The 20,572-nt window shown below is 43.2% G+C and overlaps 1 protein-coding gene across 3 annotated transcripts in view; it reads right to left on the bottom strand.

The window, feature by feature from the left end:
- inpp5f (inositol polyphosphate-5-phosphatase F) overlaps window positions 1–16,506 on the bottom strand; it is a 287,343-nt gene extending 270,837 nt beyond the window's left edge. For 2 of the 3 annotated variants that reach the window (XM_085994541.1, XM_085994540.1), the window contains exon 1: window positions 16,255–16,447. In XM_085994541.1, coding sequence (XP_085850667.1) covers window positions 16,255–16,351 — 97 coding nt within the window. In that variant the 5' untranslated portion in view covers window positions 16,352–16,447. Of the gene's footprint in view, window positions 1–16,254 lie in introns of all 3 variants that reach the window. The other variant, XM_085994542.1, reaches the window with a different exon arrangement.
- Between the last annotated feature and the right edge of the window lie 4,066 nt (window positions 16,507–20,572).

The following is a 20,572-nucleotide window of genomic DNA, read 5'->3' as shown; positions in this document are numbered from 1 at the left end:
GTCTAGGTTCAGATCGGTCATGGCCCTGTGGGTAGCGGAGCGGGCCCAGGGGCCGTGTAGCCTGATCCTGCTCCTATTTCGTGTGTCTAATTCGGTTAGATTCAGGAGATGGTTCTGTGATAGTGGATTGGCGGTTAGGATCAGATCAGCCATGATCTTATTGAATGGCGGAGCAGGCTCGAGGGGCCGATTGGCCTACTCCTGCTCCTATTTCTTATGTTATGTTATAAAATTCTGGCAGGACTGGACAGACTAGATGCAGGGAGTGTGTTCCCGATGGTCAGGGAATCCAGAACCATGGGTCACAGTCTAAGGATAAGGGGTAGGCCTTTTAGGACAGAAATGAGGAGGAATTTCTTCATCCAGAGAGTGGTGAACCTGTGGAATTCTCTACCACAGAAGGCAGTAGAGGCCAATTCATTAAATATATTCAAGAATGAGTTGGACATATTTCTTAAAGCTAAAGGGATCAAGGGATATGGGGAGAAAGCAGCGACCAGGTACTGAACTTGGATGATCAGCCATGATCGCATTGAATGGCAGAGCAGGCTCGAGGGGCCGAATGGCCTACTCCTGCTCCTATCTTCTATGTTTCTATGTTTGTCGCTGGGTCAAATTCCTGGAACTCCCTCCTTGACAGCACTGTGGAAGTACCTTCACCACCGGGACTGCAGCGGTTCAAGGCAGCGGCTCACCACCACCTTCTCAAGGGCAATTAGGGATGGGCAATAAATGCTGGCCTTGCCAGCGACAGCCACATCCCAGGAACAAATATTTTTTTAAAAGCACAAAGAGCATCTCCTTTTTCTGATGTAGTAGTACACCCTTGCTCTACTTGTAAAAGACACCAGAAACCTTTACAGAGGCAAGGATCAAGAACATGCTGAGGTGAAATTTCAAACACTTCATTCACCATTGTATCTTTTCCCAAAATTAAATATGCAAGCAGCCCAAATCACTTCAACCAAACTGAGTGCCTCATTCTGCAATGTGCGGAAATATACTGCACACAATCCAGGATTCCTTCCACCTTAGTCAAGTAAAAACGGCCATCACTGCAGCTCGAAAATTTTATTGACACTCAGGATATCCAGGAACTTTAAATAGAAAGGAAAAAGAGAATCACCGAGTGCTCCAGTCACATTCAGTCGGCTTCCCTGGCGGCACTGGATCCTGTGACGCTACTTCATTCCCAACGCTTGACCTCGAGAACATAAAGTCTCAAATTTATGCCAAGTTAAGACTTCTAATATTAAATATTAGCTGGTCCTGCATTAACTCTTAATATTTAAGCTCAGCAGAAAAGAGACTCCTTTTTATCTCGCCTCTAAATCAGCAAGTTGTGGACTGAAGTCCCATTCCCGGATTTTAGCAGATAATTCAGGCCGACACCCCAGTGCAGCACTGAAGGAAGGCTGCAATGTCAGAGATTCCACTTTTCAGGCGAGACGTTAAACTGAGGCCCTGGCAGCTTGTTCTGCTGGCTATAAAGATGTCATTGTGGGTTCCCCCACCCCCCCCACACCGGCAAATAATTCATTCAGTCTCCTGGCCAGCATTCACCTCTCAAATTCACCAACACCAAAACAGATCAACAGGTCACTCACCTCACTACTGTTTGTGGGATCTTGCTGTGCACAAACTGCCTATAAAACAGTCACTAGGCTTCAAAAGTAAATCCTTGGTTCTGAAGAGCTTTGGGGTATCCTGGGGTTGTAAAAGGCACTGCACGAATGCAAGTTCTTCTTACTATAGTTATACAGGGCCTTGGTGAGACCACACCTGGAGTACTGTGTACAGTTTTGGTCTCCTTACCTAAGAAAGGATATACTTGCCATAGAGGGAGTGCAGCGAAGGTTCACCAGACTGATTCCTGGGATGGCAGGACTGTTGTATGAGGAGAGATTGGGTCGACTAGGCCTGTATTCACTAGAGTTTAGAAGAATGAGAGGGGATCTCATTGAAACGTATAAAATTCTGACAGTGCTAGACAGACTGGATGCAGGGAGGTGGTTTCCCCTGGTTGGGGGGGTCTAGAACGAGGGGTCACAGTCTCAGGATACGGGGTAGGACATTTAGGACTGAGATGAGGAGAAATTTCTTCACTCAGAGGGTGGTGAACCTGTGGAATTTTCTACCACAGTAGGTTGTGGAGGCCAAGTCACTGAATATATTTGAGGAGATAGATAGATTTCTAGACACAAAAGGCATCAAGGTGGATGGGGAGAGAGCAGGAACATGGTATTGAGAGAGAATCAGCCATGATCGTATTGAATGGCGGCGCAGGCTCGAAGGGCCGAATGGCCTACTCCTATTTTTCTATGTTTCTACATCGTAAACAGGCAGACCATTAAGATTTTTTGCTTTGCACTTTGGTTGGTTTACATTTGTGCACCCACCCCCTTATTGTCACAAGCCAGGTCAACCGGCTGCAGGATACATTTTATACAAACACTGCAACTTAACTTTTAAAGAAAGCTGAATTCATTTTACTCAAGATTACATTCACATTGTGATGCTGAACTAGTTAAGTTATTAAACAATTCAAATAAATAAAATCAAGACGCTAGCCATGTTATTTGGCAAGGCTAGTTTCAAACCCAGTCATCAAAAACTAGTGTTTAACATGCATTTATTGCTGGTTTCACTGGGGTGACAGAGAAACAAAGCAGTAGGCTAAAAAAACACTACAAAAAACAAATACTGGAAGCTGCATTTGGGGGCACATAGAATCTTACAGCACAGGCAGACATTGGGCCCAGTGTGCCTGTCCAATTAGTCCCACACCCCTGCTCTTTCCCAATAATTCGGCAATTTTCTTCCCTGCAAGTATTTATCCAAACCCTTTTTGAAGGTTACTATTGAATCAGCTTCCACCGCCCTTTCAGGCAGTGCATTCCAGATCATAATAACTCGCTGTGCTGAAAAACAAAAACCTCCACATCTCCACTCTGGCATAAAGAATGGGCTTACATCAAGAGTACAATTAACTGATTAAAACTATAAGTTCCACTCGGTTAGATACTCAAAGGCACTCTCGTCATAATTTTCCATGTCGGCATCGCTTCTCTTTAGGCATAAAACTATCACGGTCACTAATTATTTTGAATTCAGTTCAGAGTTGGTCTGGGACTGAAGAATATTTTTCCAGTGACCTGCTGCACTTAAAATGCAAGAATAGATGGGCAACATATCTAATATATGAAAATTGAGAAAAGGTTTGACAAGATCAGTTGAGCCAACAAGAATTGTGCTTTTAAACATTTATCTAATCTTAATTACTCCAACTTAAAAGTCGATGTGCCCAGATGGGTCATTTAGTGCAGAGATGCATCTTGGTTACAGTATTCAATTCCTTAGCACCAGTTACAGACTTGACATTGCGGAGTAACAAAAGCAGCTACGGGAAACCATTACCAAGAAAATTTCCCATTCTACCCTCACACACATATTCACAAGTAGGCCACTTACAAAAATATGTTTAACTACCATCTCGAAAAGAAAAACTCTTTGTAGAACTGTTCCGTCTCAAGGAGTTGCTGTTTTTTCTGCATCTGCAATGAATTTGTTGCAACAAAATCAGAAGTTCGACAAACTGTTTTTGAAATCTGCTTCAGCCAGCCATTACAGACAGTTGGTCCTGGTCACCGATGGAGTCATGCTGATCAAGACATCCACCTTCGATCCCCGGTCTGTGAGGAGTTGGTCACTCTGGGGAGGGAAAGCAGTTGGGGCGTTACATCCAGCAATACCTGCTGAAAATATGGATACAAACAATAGGCAGAGGTAGTCAAGTTCAGCCATAATGGGCCCACAGTCAATAGTCTACCAACACTTGCTGCCCATACTCATGAAGAATGGTCACTTGGAAAAAGACTTGCATTTATATAGCGCCTTTCACAACCACCGGACGTCTCAAAGCGCTTTACAGCCAATGAAGTACTTTTGAAGTAGAGTCACTGTTGTAATGTGGGAAACGCAGCAGCGAATTTGCACACAGCAAGCTCCCACAAACAGCAATGTAATAATGACCAGATAATCTGTTTATTTTGCTATGTTGGTTGTATTGGCCAGGACACCGGGGATAACGCTCCTGCTCTTCTTCGAAATAGTGCTCTGGGATCTTTTGTATCCACCCGAGGGAGCAGACGGGGTCTCGGTTTAACGTCTCATCCGAAAGACGGCACCTCCAACAGCGCGGCACTCCCTCAGCTCTGCACTGGAGTGTCAGCCTAGCTTTATGTGCTCAAGTCCCTGGAGTGGGACTTGAACCCACAACCTTCTGACTCAGAGGCAAGAGTGCTGCCAACTGAGCCACAGCTGACACGTGAACCAGTGACTAACATCTGTGGAATTCAGCAAGAAGGAACAGTGAAGGGCGAGAGGAGAGCGGATGGGAGAAAAATCAGTGCAAAAAAGAGGGGGGGGGGGGGGGGGGAGAAATTATTTATTCCTGTCCTACAGATAGTCACCCATACATGTGTAAATATTAGTGACTCAGGAATAAGTTAGCAAAATACACAGCAGCTTGCTCTCAATAGGTCTAAACCTGTTAGTTTTGTTTCAGAACTCCACAGCAAATCAAAGTTGTAATACCAGTTTGTTAATTATTCAACCCCAAGATGAAATAAGCCGTGTATTGGTCTCCTAGTAGATAAATTGGTTAATTGTAACTAAAGTAATGGTATTTGCCTTGGCACTTGGCAAAGGCCAACTCATTTGTGATAATAAATGAAAAATATTACATCCATCTTTTCCAGATAATGACATGGTGAATTTCTGGATAGATTTTATTCCTTCACGGGAGGTGGGCGTCACTGGCAAGGCTGACATTGACTGCCCATCCCTAGATGCCCTTGAGGTGGTGATGGTGAGCCGCCTTCTGAACCGCTGCAGTCCATGTGGTGAAAGTACTCCCAACACTGTTGACTTTGTCATAGCGGTTTGGTACAACCGAGTGGCTTGCTGGGCCATTTCAGAGGGCAATTAAAAGTCAACCACATTGCTGCGGTGCTGGAGTCACATATTGGCCAGACCGGGTAAGGATAGCTGATGTCCTTTAGGGAAGGAAACCTGTGAACCAGTTGTGTTTTTATGACAATCCATTAGTTTCATGGTCACCATTACTAATACTAACTTTTTAATTCCAAATTTATTTAAATTAAATTTTAATTCCCACAGCTGCCATGGTGGGATTTGAACTTACGTCTCCAGATTATTAGTCCAGGATTACTCGTCCAGTCAAATAACCACGATGCTACCGTACCCCTGATCCAGATAACAGCATCACAAACAAGGCTTTCAGCATGTATAGATGTTACATGGAAATTTACAGGTCTCCAAGCAAGCAGCACAACAATGTTCATAGTCAGTTAATTCTTACATCCCTTACTGTAGGACTTTCGGCATCAAGATATGGAAAAGCAGACAACTTAAAAGAAAAACACCCTCTACTTGAATTCACCAGTTAACTGGTTAAAATCAGAAACCGTCTACAGTACTGTCACATTGGGGAACCTTATGGTGGTGGTGGTTGTTGTTTCAGAATGAAAAGCAACCCTGTGACAACTTTCCTAAACCCATCACCACTGCCCCCATGGCAAGGAATCTGGCCTTTGCACATCACTTCCGTTGGGAGAGCACATCAGATCAAGAACTCAGTTGCAGTGAGATTGGGTGTAGGTGTAGAAAGGGGAAGGCAAATGAAAACTTCCAATCCGAATTGCAACTGTGCCACAAAATCGTGCTCTAAAACCCTCTTCAACTATACTGGTTTTCTTCCCAATTTATTCCTTCTGGGCAGTTGTTCCAGATAGGAAGTTAGACGGAGTGTTCCGAATATGGCCTTTATCCTACAGTCAAATGGAATTCCAAAATAGTTAGTCGTGGGGTGCAATTTAAGTGGAATCTTCATTCATCATGTTGAAGACATTTTCAGTCAAAACAAAATGGTGCAAGTCAAAAAATAAAGAATTGGAGGCAGAGTGAGCAATGGGATAGTCCTCTCACCTCTGGGATCTTGGGTTGTATTCAGCACACAGCCAGGGAGGAATCCATCCTCCTTTCTGATGCTGCAAGAGTTCCAAGTGTAATGGGTTTGCAGAGCTCAACCCAGTTCCTAGTGGCCAGGATTAACTTACAATATTAAAATTGACTAGAATTAGGGACCAAATGAACAGCTACTACGGGGAAACTGCACTACTGCTAGAGTAGATGTGCTCCTTTGTGACCGAGCTAAAGCACAATGTTTGTCCATTTGAGAGCGTGCTCCATGTAACCCATGCAGTTTCTGACCTGGAAGGGCTTAGTGATGATCCATTACTCAGTATTGACAGGTAATCTCCAATAGCACGGGGTTGGGGGAGGGGGGGCAGGGTAAATCAAAAGGGAGAGAGTCATTACCAGGAAGTCATTTCCATGCAACTGGCTTCGGAGCTATATTAAGAGGCTGGCCGGGAATGACAAAGGAAATCAATTTGGACGGGATAGGGGAAATCAGCCAGAATACCCAATGGCTTTACAGCAATACACGTTACACACTATTCAGTCAAATCAGTTTCAAGAGTCATTGAACATACAAGTTTATATTTTTATTACAATTTTATACAATACCATTAACTGTTTCCTGGTGTACAACTTCTAATCAAAAAAAATTATGGTACATTTTACCAAACTGCATTATAAATTGCCAGTGTAACAAGATGACTTAAACTACACTTCATCTGAGCAAACATGAAAATCACAATCAAATACAACCTATTTTCTTCCTCCCCAGAGTTTATTGCAATAGGAGTTCCACCAGGTTTCCTCTCAGCCACCATACAGAAGCTACACAAATCAAATTCTACTGAATATCACACAAGGACATTGTGACCTCTGCACAGCATCCATTCCGAGACAAATTATGCAACTTTAGCTTCATTAGGTCAATTCAGATCGATTGGTTTACGTCAGATTTTATTATTTTCTGACGCAGAAAGTAAGATTACAGCTGAAGGAGGGAAGCAAATTTTCCTGGTCAGTATTTCTTTCAGGCTAAAATATCTTTTGGATCAGAACATTAAAAAGCACAAGATCTTTCAAAGCCCACACTGCAGTGAAGAATTGAGGGACTTAATAGAGAAAATGTATGCACAAGAATGGGGTTAGTAACAGTGGCTCTATAGAAAGTACTGTAGTAGAAGAGTTAGCACATTCAGGAAAGAGGTAAAATTGGGGGGGGGGGGGGAAATAAGTTAGACTACTGCTCGATAACCAGTGTCATTTTGAAAGGCAAGAGCTCCAAAGGGCCACATGCTATTCCAGACAAACGGTAATAATTTTATGCACAAAAGCTTGCACCAAACTCCCTTCAAATTGAATCAACATCCTTCGAGATTTGGTTAAAATTACTTTGTGCTGGAGCTACACTAATGCACATTGAATTTAATCATCTCTTGTACATTTATTTGAGTTTCAAATGGCTCACCACATGCTATGGGCTGATTTGCAAATGGTTGGCCGATTCCCTGGAATTCCAATCTTAGTTCATCTAATTGGCGAAAACGAGGTGTACGTTTCTTTTTTTTTTAAAGAAAGGCATGAGTGGCAATTGCCTCATGTCTTCACTGATTTCCTCACACAAGTATAACTCTTCACCCGCCCTCCCTCACTACCACTTTTCAAAAGAACAAGAACTGTCCCGACTGTTTTGCAAAAAAAAATGCAGGGCCATTTCCTGCCCTTTGCTCTCTTGCCAGAGTCACAGGTTGTCGGATCAAGTTGTGGGACCTTGCTGTGTGCAATACTGGCTGATGCACTTACTTACTCACAACTGAGACTACACTTCAAAAGAAAAATTAATGGGCTCTTAAGTTCGGAGATGTCTCAATTGATTTGAAATGGCACCACATAAAACAAGTTTGTTCCTTCTCTAATTAGGGAAATAAATTTGAAATTTAGCCAGCTTAAGTGGCTCTGACTAAGTTGGGGAAAAATTCAACTTTGGCGGAGACACATAACAGACAATGGTGGATCGACCGCCCAGTATACACACACTACTCTCCTTCCATTGAAGTGTGTAACAGGCAGCCGGTCTGTTACTGTCCATCTTGTGCCCCCACTGAAGTTGAATTTCACCCCTTGTATCTGTTCCAGGTTGGAGTTCAGTGTTTAAAAGAAATGATAGCCAGTGTGAGGTACAATTTTATATTGTGCCAAGTAAACAAACCTCAATTAGTAAGGTTTTTTTTTTGGGGGGGGGGGGGGGGGTGGAGGAAAGAGAGGAGGGGAGGGGAGGGGGAAAGAGGGGGGCAGTGTGTGGGGAGGGAAATGGTATATCGTTAATTTTCTGTTACTGTATTCAATTAATATCACATCCGTCAGGTCAATAGCATACAGAATCTGTCACATTTTTGGCCGCCAGCATTTGCATTTTTATTTAAAATTAACTTATAGGGCCATAATTTGCTCCAACAGGGCAACAAACTTAGACTTGCCCTTTGCCCGTTTAATCGCGATGATATTTTGCGCCGCAAGTTACTGAAAGTGCGAGCTGGTAACGTCGCAGCGAGGAAAACCGGGCATCTGGAACCCGAGTGAACAGGCCAAGCAACTGCGTAGCTCCTTAACCAATCGGCTGGAAGGATTGTGAAACAAACAGCGCAAGGACTGAGAAGCAAGTGTAAATTAGAGTGCGTGAATTCAATGTCAAATCAGGTACAGGAAGAGAAAAAAAAAAGGGAAATAAAGATTGGGTTGAGAGAGAAAGAAGACGACAGAAAAGAACACCACTTAATTTTAAATTTAACATTTTTAAAATCTAACAATTAAAACCTGAAAGAATGAGACTCCACACTTGTAATAGTTAATTTTCAGATGTTATTTGGCAGTAACCAACACTGATCACGTTGCTGAAAGGGTACATAGACTGAAATGGACATGACTTAATTTTCTGTGGCGAGTTTAGTTCGTATCTAGTGCACAAATGCAGCAACTTCACGCCATTCAATGCATTTCAATGGTGAGCCAGACAGAGATGCTGTTTTGTGAAGCTGTAGCATTAGCGCATAAATAACAGCGAGCACCATTAACCTCACTGTTATTTTGACAGCAAATTATGGCCCAGAATGTTCCAACTTGTATTTGAGCATCTAAGTTGACATTTATTCACATAGCCTTCAGTTTCTTTTGTAACCAAGAATGCTCCGTACACAGTGCCGATTGTTCTTGGGAAATCTATTCCTCGAGTTCTAACCTCCAGTCTTACGTGAAGTATACCAATTTTGAAGTTATCCTCTCATTCAGTGATCGCGGTTTAAGCTTCTCAATGATGGAACAGGGCTTCCATTTTTATGCCAAGTTTGAGACATTTTGGCAAACTGCAAATAGTTGCAATGATTAATTTTTAAGAATATGAAGCAGAAACTGTAATAAATGTGAAGTCTGATGTTTGGGAGCAGGGGGTTAGGCATTTGTTGTTTTGATCAGATCAAAGTCCCTGCTCTCAAAAACAATTCAATTAGGTGGCCTGGAACCAAAAAAAAACTGCTATTCACATGTTTGTTATTGGTTCCTGGACAAAGATCTCAGGAACACTAGCTTGGATCATGACAGCTAGCAATTACGAAGAAAAGGAGACATTCAGGTAAATTTGATTTCACTTCTGATTTTTAGTTCTAAATTCATGTGCATCCCTCTCCGGTTAAGAGGGCAGGTCCTGGTTCTGTATCTTTTAATTAAATCAGCTCTCGACACAATAGCCAGTTCAGTGCCACAATGTGACTGGCAAACTCATGCTTCCTGTCAGCTTTCAAAAAGTTAATGTCAGACAAAACTAGGCTCATATCGGCTTTCAAAGTCCTCCTAAAAACCCTGCATTTTAACTGTACCTTTGACTCCTCTTTCTAATCTTCCGATCCTCTCCTGCTCAGGATCCACTCTTTCTATTTAACATTCAGGCGTTGATCTCTAAAATGAGAATCATAGAATGATAAAGGAGACCATTCAGCCCATCATGCCTGTGCCAGCTCTTTCAAAGAGCTATCTAATTATTCCCATTCCCCTGCCCTTTCCCCAGAGGCAAATTAGTTAATTTCTGCATGATTGAATGTTAAATTTGTTTTAAAATTGCACGTACCGGATCAGTGCAATGTATATTTGCAGTGAAACAAGTTTACTGCCGTGGAAGTGGTGCGGTGAGTTGCCATTATGTTTCTCAGTCCCTTGTTTTCGTGTGCCAAAAACAGATAATCTAATTTACCCTTTTTTGTGGGTTCAATTCCATACCCCACACCCCCCTTTTGTTATTAAAGTTATAATCTGAAAAATGCCTAAAAAATGTTTTTAAGCTAACAAAAATTGACTTCAATAATCTTTGGCTATATATTAGTGCATCAGGCTTCCTTTGCAAGAAATAAGGCACTTGATTTTGGCACGTACAAAATGTAAACGATCTCCCTCAAAACTGAAATAATTTGGATAACATTAAAAGTCTAAGGCCTAGAAATTCAGTGGTGCCCAGGGCGCCGGAAGTACCGCCCCGGAAGGAGTCGCGAGCGCCCGCCGGAAATTCAGTTTGAGCACCCCAAACAGAAGCGCAGCGCTAATCGAGGCGCCCCGCATCCATCTTGGGGCGCTGCAACTGAAGTTCGCAGCGCCACACGCTGCAGCACGGCGCACTGCGGTACGGCAGGCCTTCCTCCCCTTCTTAAAGGGGAGGGGCCTGCTGCAGCGCAATCCAAGATCGCAAGTGCCGGCAAAAGAGCCCGGCACCGAGGAGAAGTGCCGGGCTCTTGGGAGACAGCTGGCACAACGCCGGGGGGGGGGGGGGCCGCGCTCAGGAGGCCGGGGACGGCTGCGCGAAGAGGTGCTGGCAGGCGGCCAGCAAAAAAAGGGCTGCCCCGCACCTCAGCGCCTCTAACGCCGCAGGTAGGCCCCCCCTGAACCGGTCGTAAATTGCGACCGGCGTTACAGCAGGGGGCGCTACCAAATTTCGCGATCGGGACGGTCGCAGGGCGCTGCGCACACCGATGACGTCATCGGTGGCGGCGCAGCGCTAACGGCTAGCGCCGCCATTAGCGCCCCGCTAAATTTCGCAGGAGGCGTGGCCAGTGGTGCTAAAGCCACTAAGTGCCCTCTTTGGGCGCTAACTGGTGGTGCAGCCCACCGAATTTCTAGGCCCAAGGGTTTGCCTTCAGTTCAATGGTGCTCTGGGATCACTAGGATCATTTCTGATGGCACCGTGTACTTCAATGGAATGCTACCAAAAGACTCAAAAATGTACACAAGTCTTTTCCAAGCAGTCCATTCCACCAGACAATGCATTACTAGATCATAGAATGGCTACAGCACAGGAGGCCACCATTCGGCACATCCAGCCTCGTGCCAGCTCTCTGCAAGAGTACCTCAGCTAGTCACACTCCCCCACCCTTTCCCCGTAGCCCTGCAAATTCTCTCAGGCAGTGCATTCCAGATCATAACCTCTCGCTGCGTAAAAAAAGTTTTTCCTCATGTCGCCTTTGGTTCTTTTGCCAAGATTTTTTTTTTGTTTCTTCCCCAACCTCAAATTATTTTCACTAAAATGTAGAACTACTGATTAAATTTGCTGAGCCTACCAGGAACTATGCTGAGATGGAAAGCCCCTCATATTGAGGATGTGCAGTCACACCATCATTTGCTGGGTCCCTAACAATAAAAGCACAGAAATACTGCATCATACACAAGATTAATGGCAGCACGGTGGCATAGTGGTTAGCACTGTTGCCTCACAGCGCCAGGGACCCGGGTTCAAATCCGGCCTTGGGTGACTGTGCAAACTCCACACATTCTCCCCGTGTTTGCGTGGGTTTCCTCTGGGTGCTCCGGTTTCCTCCCACAGTCCAAAGATGTGCGGGTTAGGTTGATTGGCCATGATAAAAAATTGACCCTTAGTGTTAGGGGGGATTAAATACGTGGGGTTACGGGGATAGGGCTTGGGTGGGATGGTTGTCGGTGTAGGGACCGGGTGCTAGGGTTTGGATGATCAGCCATAATCTCGTTGAATGGCGGAGCAGGCTCGAAGGGCCGAATGGCCTACTCCTGCTCCTATCTTCTATGTTTCTATTAAGCTCTCAAAGCTCAGTAACCTTCATAGGGCACAGCACAAGGGCCTGAAATGGAATAAAGTGCTTGACAATGATTTGGGAAAGCATGCGTTTTCATGGCAACATTTTGATTCAATAATTGTACATTGTTGAGAGAAAGACACCAATCAACTGTAAATTTCAAATTGTTGAGTAGCACAGTGCCAAACTCCAGCTCAGCTCACACCAGACTTAGAAGGCTATAGGATCCAGTGAACAAGAACCTGATCTGAAGAGAAACTGCTCCAATAGTCAAAGGAAATGATTAGTCCAAAATATGTCTGGTACACCATATTAGCTGACCAAAACTGCTTACCAACATTAAAAACCTGAATTTTTAGGAGAGGCAACTAAAGCATTCCGGAGAGGCGTTGACCTCAGATGGACCTGTAGGTAGTATCATAAACTACCAGAGGTTCATGAATTCCCAGCATCTTATTCATTGGGTAACGAGTACAACACTGAACAAGTGATCAATCCAACACACTGTAAATGCAAAAATTCATACACATGATCAGAGGGATGCTTAATAAAGTCCAGAGGGCCATGTTTCAGCTTTGCAATGCAGCCATATCCTGTCCAGTGAAAGATCACAAAGTAGCACCACCTCAACTGCTGTAGTGCAAGCTTCCCCTGCAGAAGTTTTAACAAAGCTTAGTTTTACATGCAAGAGAGTTTCAGACAGGTTCTCAACACTCACTGTTGGCGCAATGACAGCAGCGCAGACACCAGGTTTAGAAACGGAGCAAGTTGGTTTGCATTGAGCAGAAAAACAATTTACAAAGTGGGACACCAAGACAGTCAGAACACTGCCATCACATAGATTAAGCAAACTTTATGATTTTCAGATTTTCTCCTTTTTATACCGATTGGTCAACGTGGCATTCCTTCATCAGAATAGTTTAGCATTTTGTTTCTCTAAATACTTGCTTTGTTGAAAAAAGACATTTAAACCTGCCTCAAACAAACTGATGGCTGAAAATACAGACACAAATTATGGGATACTACATTAGCCAAAACTTCTGCTTACCGATATGGAAACCTGAACTTCAATACTTCATTAGCTTCCTCCTCTTGATGTCATAAGAAACCAATGGGTGGATTTCAATCGAGCTTTGGTCAATAGATTCGAGGGGTCAATCCCTCTAAAGAGCTCAACACGAGAAAGCAATGGTGTTGTCACAGCCGACAATATTGTCAAAATGCAAAGTTTCAAAATTGTTTTGAACAGTTTATTCCTAATCGAAATGCTTTTATGATATTCTACTTTCACCGGGTGAAATTCAACCTGTAACACTGATTTTACTTTTGCCCACAGGGGGGTGGGCAGGGCATAGAGGAGAAATCATATCACCGTTTTCCTCTTGTGGAAAACACCGTAGGAAGAAATACATCGACCCCCCCTGCTTGAGATCTCTGCCTATAACCAACTTAAGTTTATCTTAAAAGACCTTGGAAAAAAGTTTTACAGCAAAACAGCAGCTGGCTAAAACTTGCTCACCATTCCCAATGCCTTGAAGGAGAGAAGAGGGCACTCCCCTTGTGGTAGAAAAAGGTAATTACAAGACGTGATTAAATAAAACAGAAAATGCTGGAGACGCACAACAGGTCTGGAAGAAAAGAAAAAAAAGACTTGCATTTATACAGCGCCTTTCACGACCACCGGACTTCTCAAAGCACTTTACAGCCAATGAAGTACTTTTTGAAGTGGGGTCACTGTTGTAATGTGGGAAACACGGCAGCCAATTTGCACACAGCAAGCTACCACAAACAGCAATGTGATAATGACCAGATAATCTGTTTTTGTTGTGTTGGTTGAGGGATAAATATTGGCCAGGACACTGGGGATGACTCCCCCGCTCTTCTTCAAAATAGTGCCATGGGATCTTTTACATCCACCTGAGAGAGCAGACGGGGCCTCGGTTTAACGTCTCATCCAAAAGAAAGCACCTCCGACAGTCAAATCAATCAATCAAATCAAATCAACTTTTATTGTCATTGTTAGTGCACAAGTGCAGTACAACGAAATGTAGGCTTGCGGCTGGGAGTGTCAGCCTAGCTTTAATGTGCTCAAGTCCCTGGAGTGGGATTTGAACCCACAACCTTCTGACTCAGAGGCGAGAGTGCTACCCACTGAGCCACTGGCTGCCAGTATCTAGAGAGAAAACAATAGCTTGACAATTCAAGTGTTGGCACATTGTCAGAACTGTTCCAAAGAAGAAGAGTCTACACCTGAAACATGAACCCATTTTCTCCTTCAGATGCTGACTGTGCATTTCTAATATTTTCTGTTTTTTTATTAAGACTTCCAGCACTTGCAGTTTTCTCTCATCACAAGCTAAACTCTTCTCCCACATAGCACAACTAAAATACTGAACTTTTCACAAAAACCCCAATGACTTCCTTCACACTGACAATTTCTTAATAGACAGCTTGAAACCTACACTTAATGTAATATCCAAATTACCCTAGAAACCTCTGGCGGGGGAAATGCAGCACATTTCAGAAATCCACTTGGACGTAAGCACCTCTGTAATTTTCTGGCTATGAAGCTTCCATTTTCAGTATCTACTGCACTGTTGTATGTGGAAGAACCACTCCATTTGAAACAGAGGAGTTACACTAACCAGTTTCACACACTGGAATAACATGTCTTTCTTTCCTTGGGGAGCCAAGTGTTACAGCACTGCTTTAACTTATTTTAAAATTATCTGCACACAAAAAAAACCTTAAGGGCCTGCAGGGAATTTTAATATTCTCTTAGTGCGACATCAGATAAAAAGAATTCGACTGCAGCTGAAGAAAACACCGTTAGCAGTGGGCACATGAAAACATACTGAATGTTAAACTGAAATTGTTTCCAAGAGTGATGCCAAGAAGCAATTCTTCTTTCGCCAAAAATCCCCAAAAAAGGAATTGGTAATAGCATTTACTGCTCCCTTTCAAGATCACCCTTCTCCCTCACCCCTCCTGCATTCCAAAGATTGTCATACTTTCTTAATAAAGGATTCCAACAAGTTAACAATTTTAATACGCTTTAAAAGTTCCTCCCCTCCAGGTTCAGTGTATTTCCTCATCAGATTTGAGCATTAGTCTGATTTGAGGGCACTTCACCAGAAAAGCACCTACTACCCAGATGAGACATTTTATGATAATACTTCTGATACTTATATTCATGGCCACAGGTTCCAACATCCATATTCTGAACCAGATAGAAAATAACATTTTCAAAAGGGAGGCCGTGATATTATCCTCAAAAATATCAATAGCGCACAAGTGAGAAATACCTGCTGTTGACCATCAGCGCATAAATCAAACTACCTACCGACTGTTTATTAAACCTACAGCCAAAAACACAGCTCATGGCACTTTTAACATAGAACAGATACACCTCAGCAATTTACTTATTAAACAAAGCAAAAGTCAAAAGACAGGTTCAACTGATTACATTTAGTAGACAATCATCAGGAGCATGGCAGCAGGTTTGCAGATTTTAATAGCCACTAGAATTACAATATTCAGTTCTGGTCACTAGTGCCCTACGACTATACACAAGTCAATTAAACATTGAATGTCAAGATTGCAAAGTGCTCAAGCAGCTAGCTGGGTGTACTCAAAAAAAATTCTTCTCCCTTCTAGGAGCATGAAGTAAATTGGCTCAAACGCCCAAATGTGCCAGGTGTACTCTGGGGGGAATCACACTCTTGGAGTAAGAGTGTTAACTCCACTTGTTCCAAACAAAGTCCCAGTGTAGGTGAAGGCACTCACAAAGTCGCTCCCTCCCTGCATTATTGAAGCTGTGAGCAACACAAGTTCAAATTCTCAATGCCACATAACCTTAAGTGGTGTCTCCAAAAGACCACACACAGCTACCAAGACACATCCAGTCCCACTGGCTCTGGATGGGCCAACCTCTGGTGAGTTACCTCTGTGTGTTAATGACAATTTTCATTTTTTTTTAAAAACCTTGCTCAAGTTGGCAAATGAAGGGCACTGAAAGCTGGAGAAAAAAAAGAGTTCAGAGCATCCGAGAGAGGGGAATAACCCAAGAGTGAGGAAGGGAGGGAGGGAGGGAGGGAAGGGGGGGAATATCAACCATATATTTACAGAGAGAGTGAAGAAGGAAAGAAAGGAAGGGAGAAGGGAGTCTCACCGGGTCTGACTTGCAAAGAGCCGTCCTTTCGGCTGCACCAGAGCGCCTTCTCGCCGCTCTGCACGATGTAATGGTCTTTGGCTTGGAAAAGCTCCATCTCCTCTCGATCAACGGCTCCACATTGTTTGGTGGGTGGAGGGAAGCGAGCACCGGCGGGGTGGGAGTGGAACGGGGAGAGCCCGAGTTGCGGAGAGGTGAGGCTCGGAGTGGAGTGTGAGCCCAGCCCAGCCGCTCCGCCGGCGCTGCCCCGCTCGCTCTCCTTCGCTGATTGTTAATTTCCTGTAGCCGCTCGGCCCACGTGATCCGCCAGCCCGCCTCTTAAAGGAGTCAACCCCGTCTCAACTATTTCTGCCGGCCAAATTGCAGTAAAAGAGATCTTGTCTTCATGAAAGAAAGACTTGCATTTATGCAACAACAACAGTTTTTGCAAACCCCCCACCTCAGTGGAAGTTTTCTTTTGCAATGTCCTTTTAGGAATCCTTGCATAGAAACATAGAAGATAGGAGCAGGAGTCGCCCATTCGGCCCCTCGAGCCTGCTCCACCATTCAATGAGATCATGGCTGATCATCCAAATTCAGTACCCTGTCCCTGCTTTCTCCTCATATCCCTTGATCCCTTTAGCCTTAAGAAATATATCTAACTCCTTCTTGAATATATTTAATGAATTGGCCTCCACTGCCTTCTGTGGTAGAGTATTCCACAGGTTCACCACTCTCTGGGTGAAGAAATTCCTCCTCATCTCTGTCCTAAATGGCTTACCCCTTATCCTTAGACTGTGACCCCTGGTTCTGGACTCCCCGGCAATCGGGAACATCCTTCTTCCTGCATCTAGTCTGTCCAGTCCTGTTAGAATTTTATAAGTTTCAATGAGATTCCCCCTCATTCTTCTAAACTCCAGTGAGTATAAGTCCAATCAACCCAATCTCTCCTCATACGTCATTCCTGCCATCCCAGGTATCAGTCTGGTGAATCTTCGCTGCACTCCCTCCATGGCAAGAACATCCTTCCTCAGATAAGGCGACCAAAACTGCACACAATGCTCAAGATGTGGTCTCATCAAGGCCCTGTACAACTGCAGCAAGACATCCTTGTTTCTGTACTCAAACCCTCTCGCTACTGTAAGAGGTAAGGGATATCTCACGGAGGCTGGAGAGGAACTTGGAAAGGGAGGGGGTAACTCCAGTTGTCGTGGTCCATGTTGGAACAAGCGACATAGGCAGGAACAGGGAGGAGGTCCTGCAGAAGGAGTTTCAGGAGATAGGCTCTAAATTTAAAAAGCAGGACCTCGGGGGTGATAATCTCTGGGTTATTGCCCGAGCCACGTGCAAATTGGCATAGAAGCAGACAGATCAGGAGGATTAACATGTGGCTGAAGGGCTGGTGTGGGAAAGAGGGGTTCCTTTTCATGGGACACTGGCACCAGTTCTGGGACAGGAAGGACTTGTACCGATGGGACGGGCTCCACCTGAACCGGGATGGGACCCGTGTCCTAGCGGAAAGCGTAAATAGGGAAGTGGCAAAGGCTTTAAACTAGTAAGAAGGGGGGAGGGATCTACAAGAAACGTAACCAGCCTAAATATAAAACAAAATAGGAAATGTGAGCATAGGAAAGAATAAAGTAAGGGAGGACATTGACGGCAAGGGAGCAAATAGAGTTATAGAGCAGGAGTCTAAAAAGATGGTTAAACAGAGAGGAAATTTGATTAAAAATGAGTTAAACTGTCTGTACAGCAATGCACACAGTGTCCAAAATAAAACAGGGGAGCTGGAGGCAATCATGCATTGGGAGGAATCAGACATAGTGGGGATTACTGAGACATGGCTACAGAAAAATCAGGACTGGGAATTAAACATTGCAGGGTATAACATATTTAGAAAAGATAGAGAGGGAAAAAGGGGACACGGAGTAGCTGTACTTATTAGGGATAACATAATGGCAGTAAAAAAAAGGACGTAGATATCAGCAAGACAAAAATAGAATCCATATGGATAGAGCTAAAAGATAATATAGGATCAATCACACTAATAGGCATAGTCTACAGACCACCTAATAGTGGAAGGGAGGTGGAGGAAGAACTATACAGACAAATTAGAGTAATGAGTAAAAAACATAGAATAATAATCATTGGGGATTTCAACTGCCCCGATATTAATTGGACAGAAGAGGTAGGTAAAGGGGATAAGGGAATAGAGTTCCTACAATGTCTACAGGACTTCTTTCGAACCCAATATGTAAAAAGCCAAACAAGGGAGGATTCGCTATTGGATCTAGTTATGGGGAATGAGCCAGAGCAGATAAGAGAAGTAAAAGTAGGAAAACACATAGGCAATAGTGACCATAATATAATACGGTTTAAGATGACAATAGAGAAGGACATAAGAATGACAAAAACCAAGTTAATAGATTGGAGAAAAGCTGATTTTGAGGAGCTGAGAATAGAACTTGGGAAGATAAAATGGGCAACAATATTGGCAAACAACGATGTAGAGCAGCAATGGGAAACATTTAAAACGGTGTTCAACAGAGTGCAGGAAAAATATATTCCGCTCAAAGGAAAGAACAAACTAAACACTAATGAGACTCCATGGATGAATACAGACATAAGGAAACAATTGAAGGTAAGGAAAGAGGCATAGATTAAGTACATAGATAACAGAGGAGTGCATGATAAGAGAGAATACAAAAGGGATTAGGAGAAAACTCAAAAAAACAATTAGTAAGGCAAAGAGGAACTATGAAATTAAATTATCAAGGAACATAAAACAAAATAGTAAAATATTTCAGAGGCACATCAATAAAAAAAGGAAGGTTGGGATGGGAATAGGGCCATTAAGGGATGGACAGGACAATACCACAGGTAACGATAGGGAGATGGCAGAAATATTAAATCATTATTTCGCTTCAGTATTTAACAGAGAGATAGAGCAGGTGGACATGACATTGGATGATGAGATTAGTAATGAGATAAGTGCATTTAAAATTTTAAAGGATATATTAGATAAACTGATCAAACTCAAAGAGGATAAAACCCCTGGTCCGGATGGATTGCATCCACACATTTTAAAAGAATCTAGGGAAGAGATAGCAGAGGTAGTACTACACATATTTAATAATTCGTTAGAAAAAGTTGTAGTGCCAGAGGACTGGCGGATAGCTGACGTAATACCTATATTTAAGAAGGGGGATAGAACATGTCCAGGAAATTATAGACCAGTCAGCTTAACATCGGTGGTAGGAAAAATAATGGAATTTGTACTAAAGGAGAGAATAGAAGAACATCTAGAGAAATGAAAAGTATAATAATGAATAGTCGGCATGGATTTCAAAAGGGAAAATCTTGCTTGACCAACCTTATTGAATTTTTTAAAGAGGTAACAGAGAGAGTAGACAATAGTAATGCAGCAGATGTAATTTATCTGGATTTTCAAAAGACCTTCAATAAGGTACCCCATAATAGACTCATGAACAAGGTCAGAGAATGCGGAGTCAGGGGACAAGTAGCAGAATGGATTGCTAGCTGGCTGCAAGGCAGAAAGCAGAGAGTGGGAGTAAAGGGTAGCTATTCACAGTGGCAGAAGGTGGGCAGTGGTGTTCCACAAGGATCAGTGCTAGGAACACTGCTGTTCTCAATTTACATTAATGATTTAGAATTTGGAATCAAAAACACAATTTCTAAATTTGCGGATGATACCAAATTGGCAGGGGGGGATAGTCAATACTGAGGAGGACTGCAACAAATTACAGGAGGGCATTAATAAACTTGCAGAATGGGAAAATAATTAGCAAATGAAGTTCAACACAGACAAATGTGAGGTATTACATTTTGGTAAGAAGAATAGGGAGGTCAATTATCATTGGAGGGTGCGAGTCTAGGTGGGGTAGAGGAACAAAGGGATCTCAGAGTACAAATACACAAATCACTAAAAGTTGCACCACAGGTTAGCATGGCCATTAAAAATGCAAACCAAGCACTAGGGTTTATTTCTAGAGGGATTGAATTGAAAAATAGGGAAGTTATGCTAAACCTATATCGAACCTTGGTGAGACCACGCTTAGAATACTGCGTGCAGTTCTGGTCGCCATATTATAAAAGGGATATAGAGGCACTGGAGAGGGTGCAAAGAAAATTTACAAGGATGATACCAGAAATGCGAGGGTATATATATCAGGAAAGGCTGGGTCTCTTTTCTCTTGAAAAAAGGCTGAGGGGTGACCTAATAGAGGTCTTTAAAATTATGAAAGGTTTTGATAGAGTGCATACAGAGAGAATGTTTCCACTTGTGAAAAGAGCATAACTAGAGGCCATCAATATAAGA

Source organism: Somniosus microcephalus, chromosome 8, assembly GCF_052327205.1.
Source record: "Somniosus microcephalus isolate GS21.2 chromosome 8, FLI_Smic_1.0, whole genome shotgun sequence".
Lineage (NCBI taxonomy): Eukaryota > Metazoa > Chordata > Chondrichthyes > Squaliformes > Somniosidae > Somniosus > Somniosus microcephalus.
Note: the sequence above shows the minus strand (reverse complement) of the source record. Positions and strands in the feature narration are given on the sequence as shown.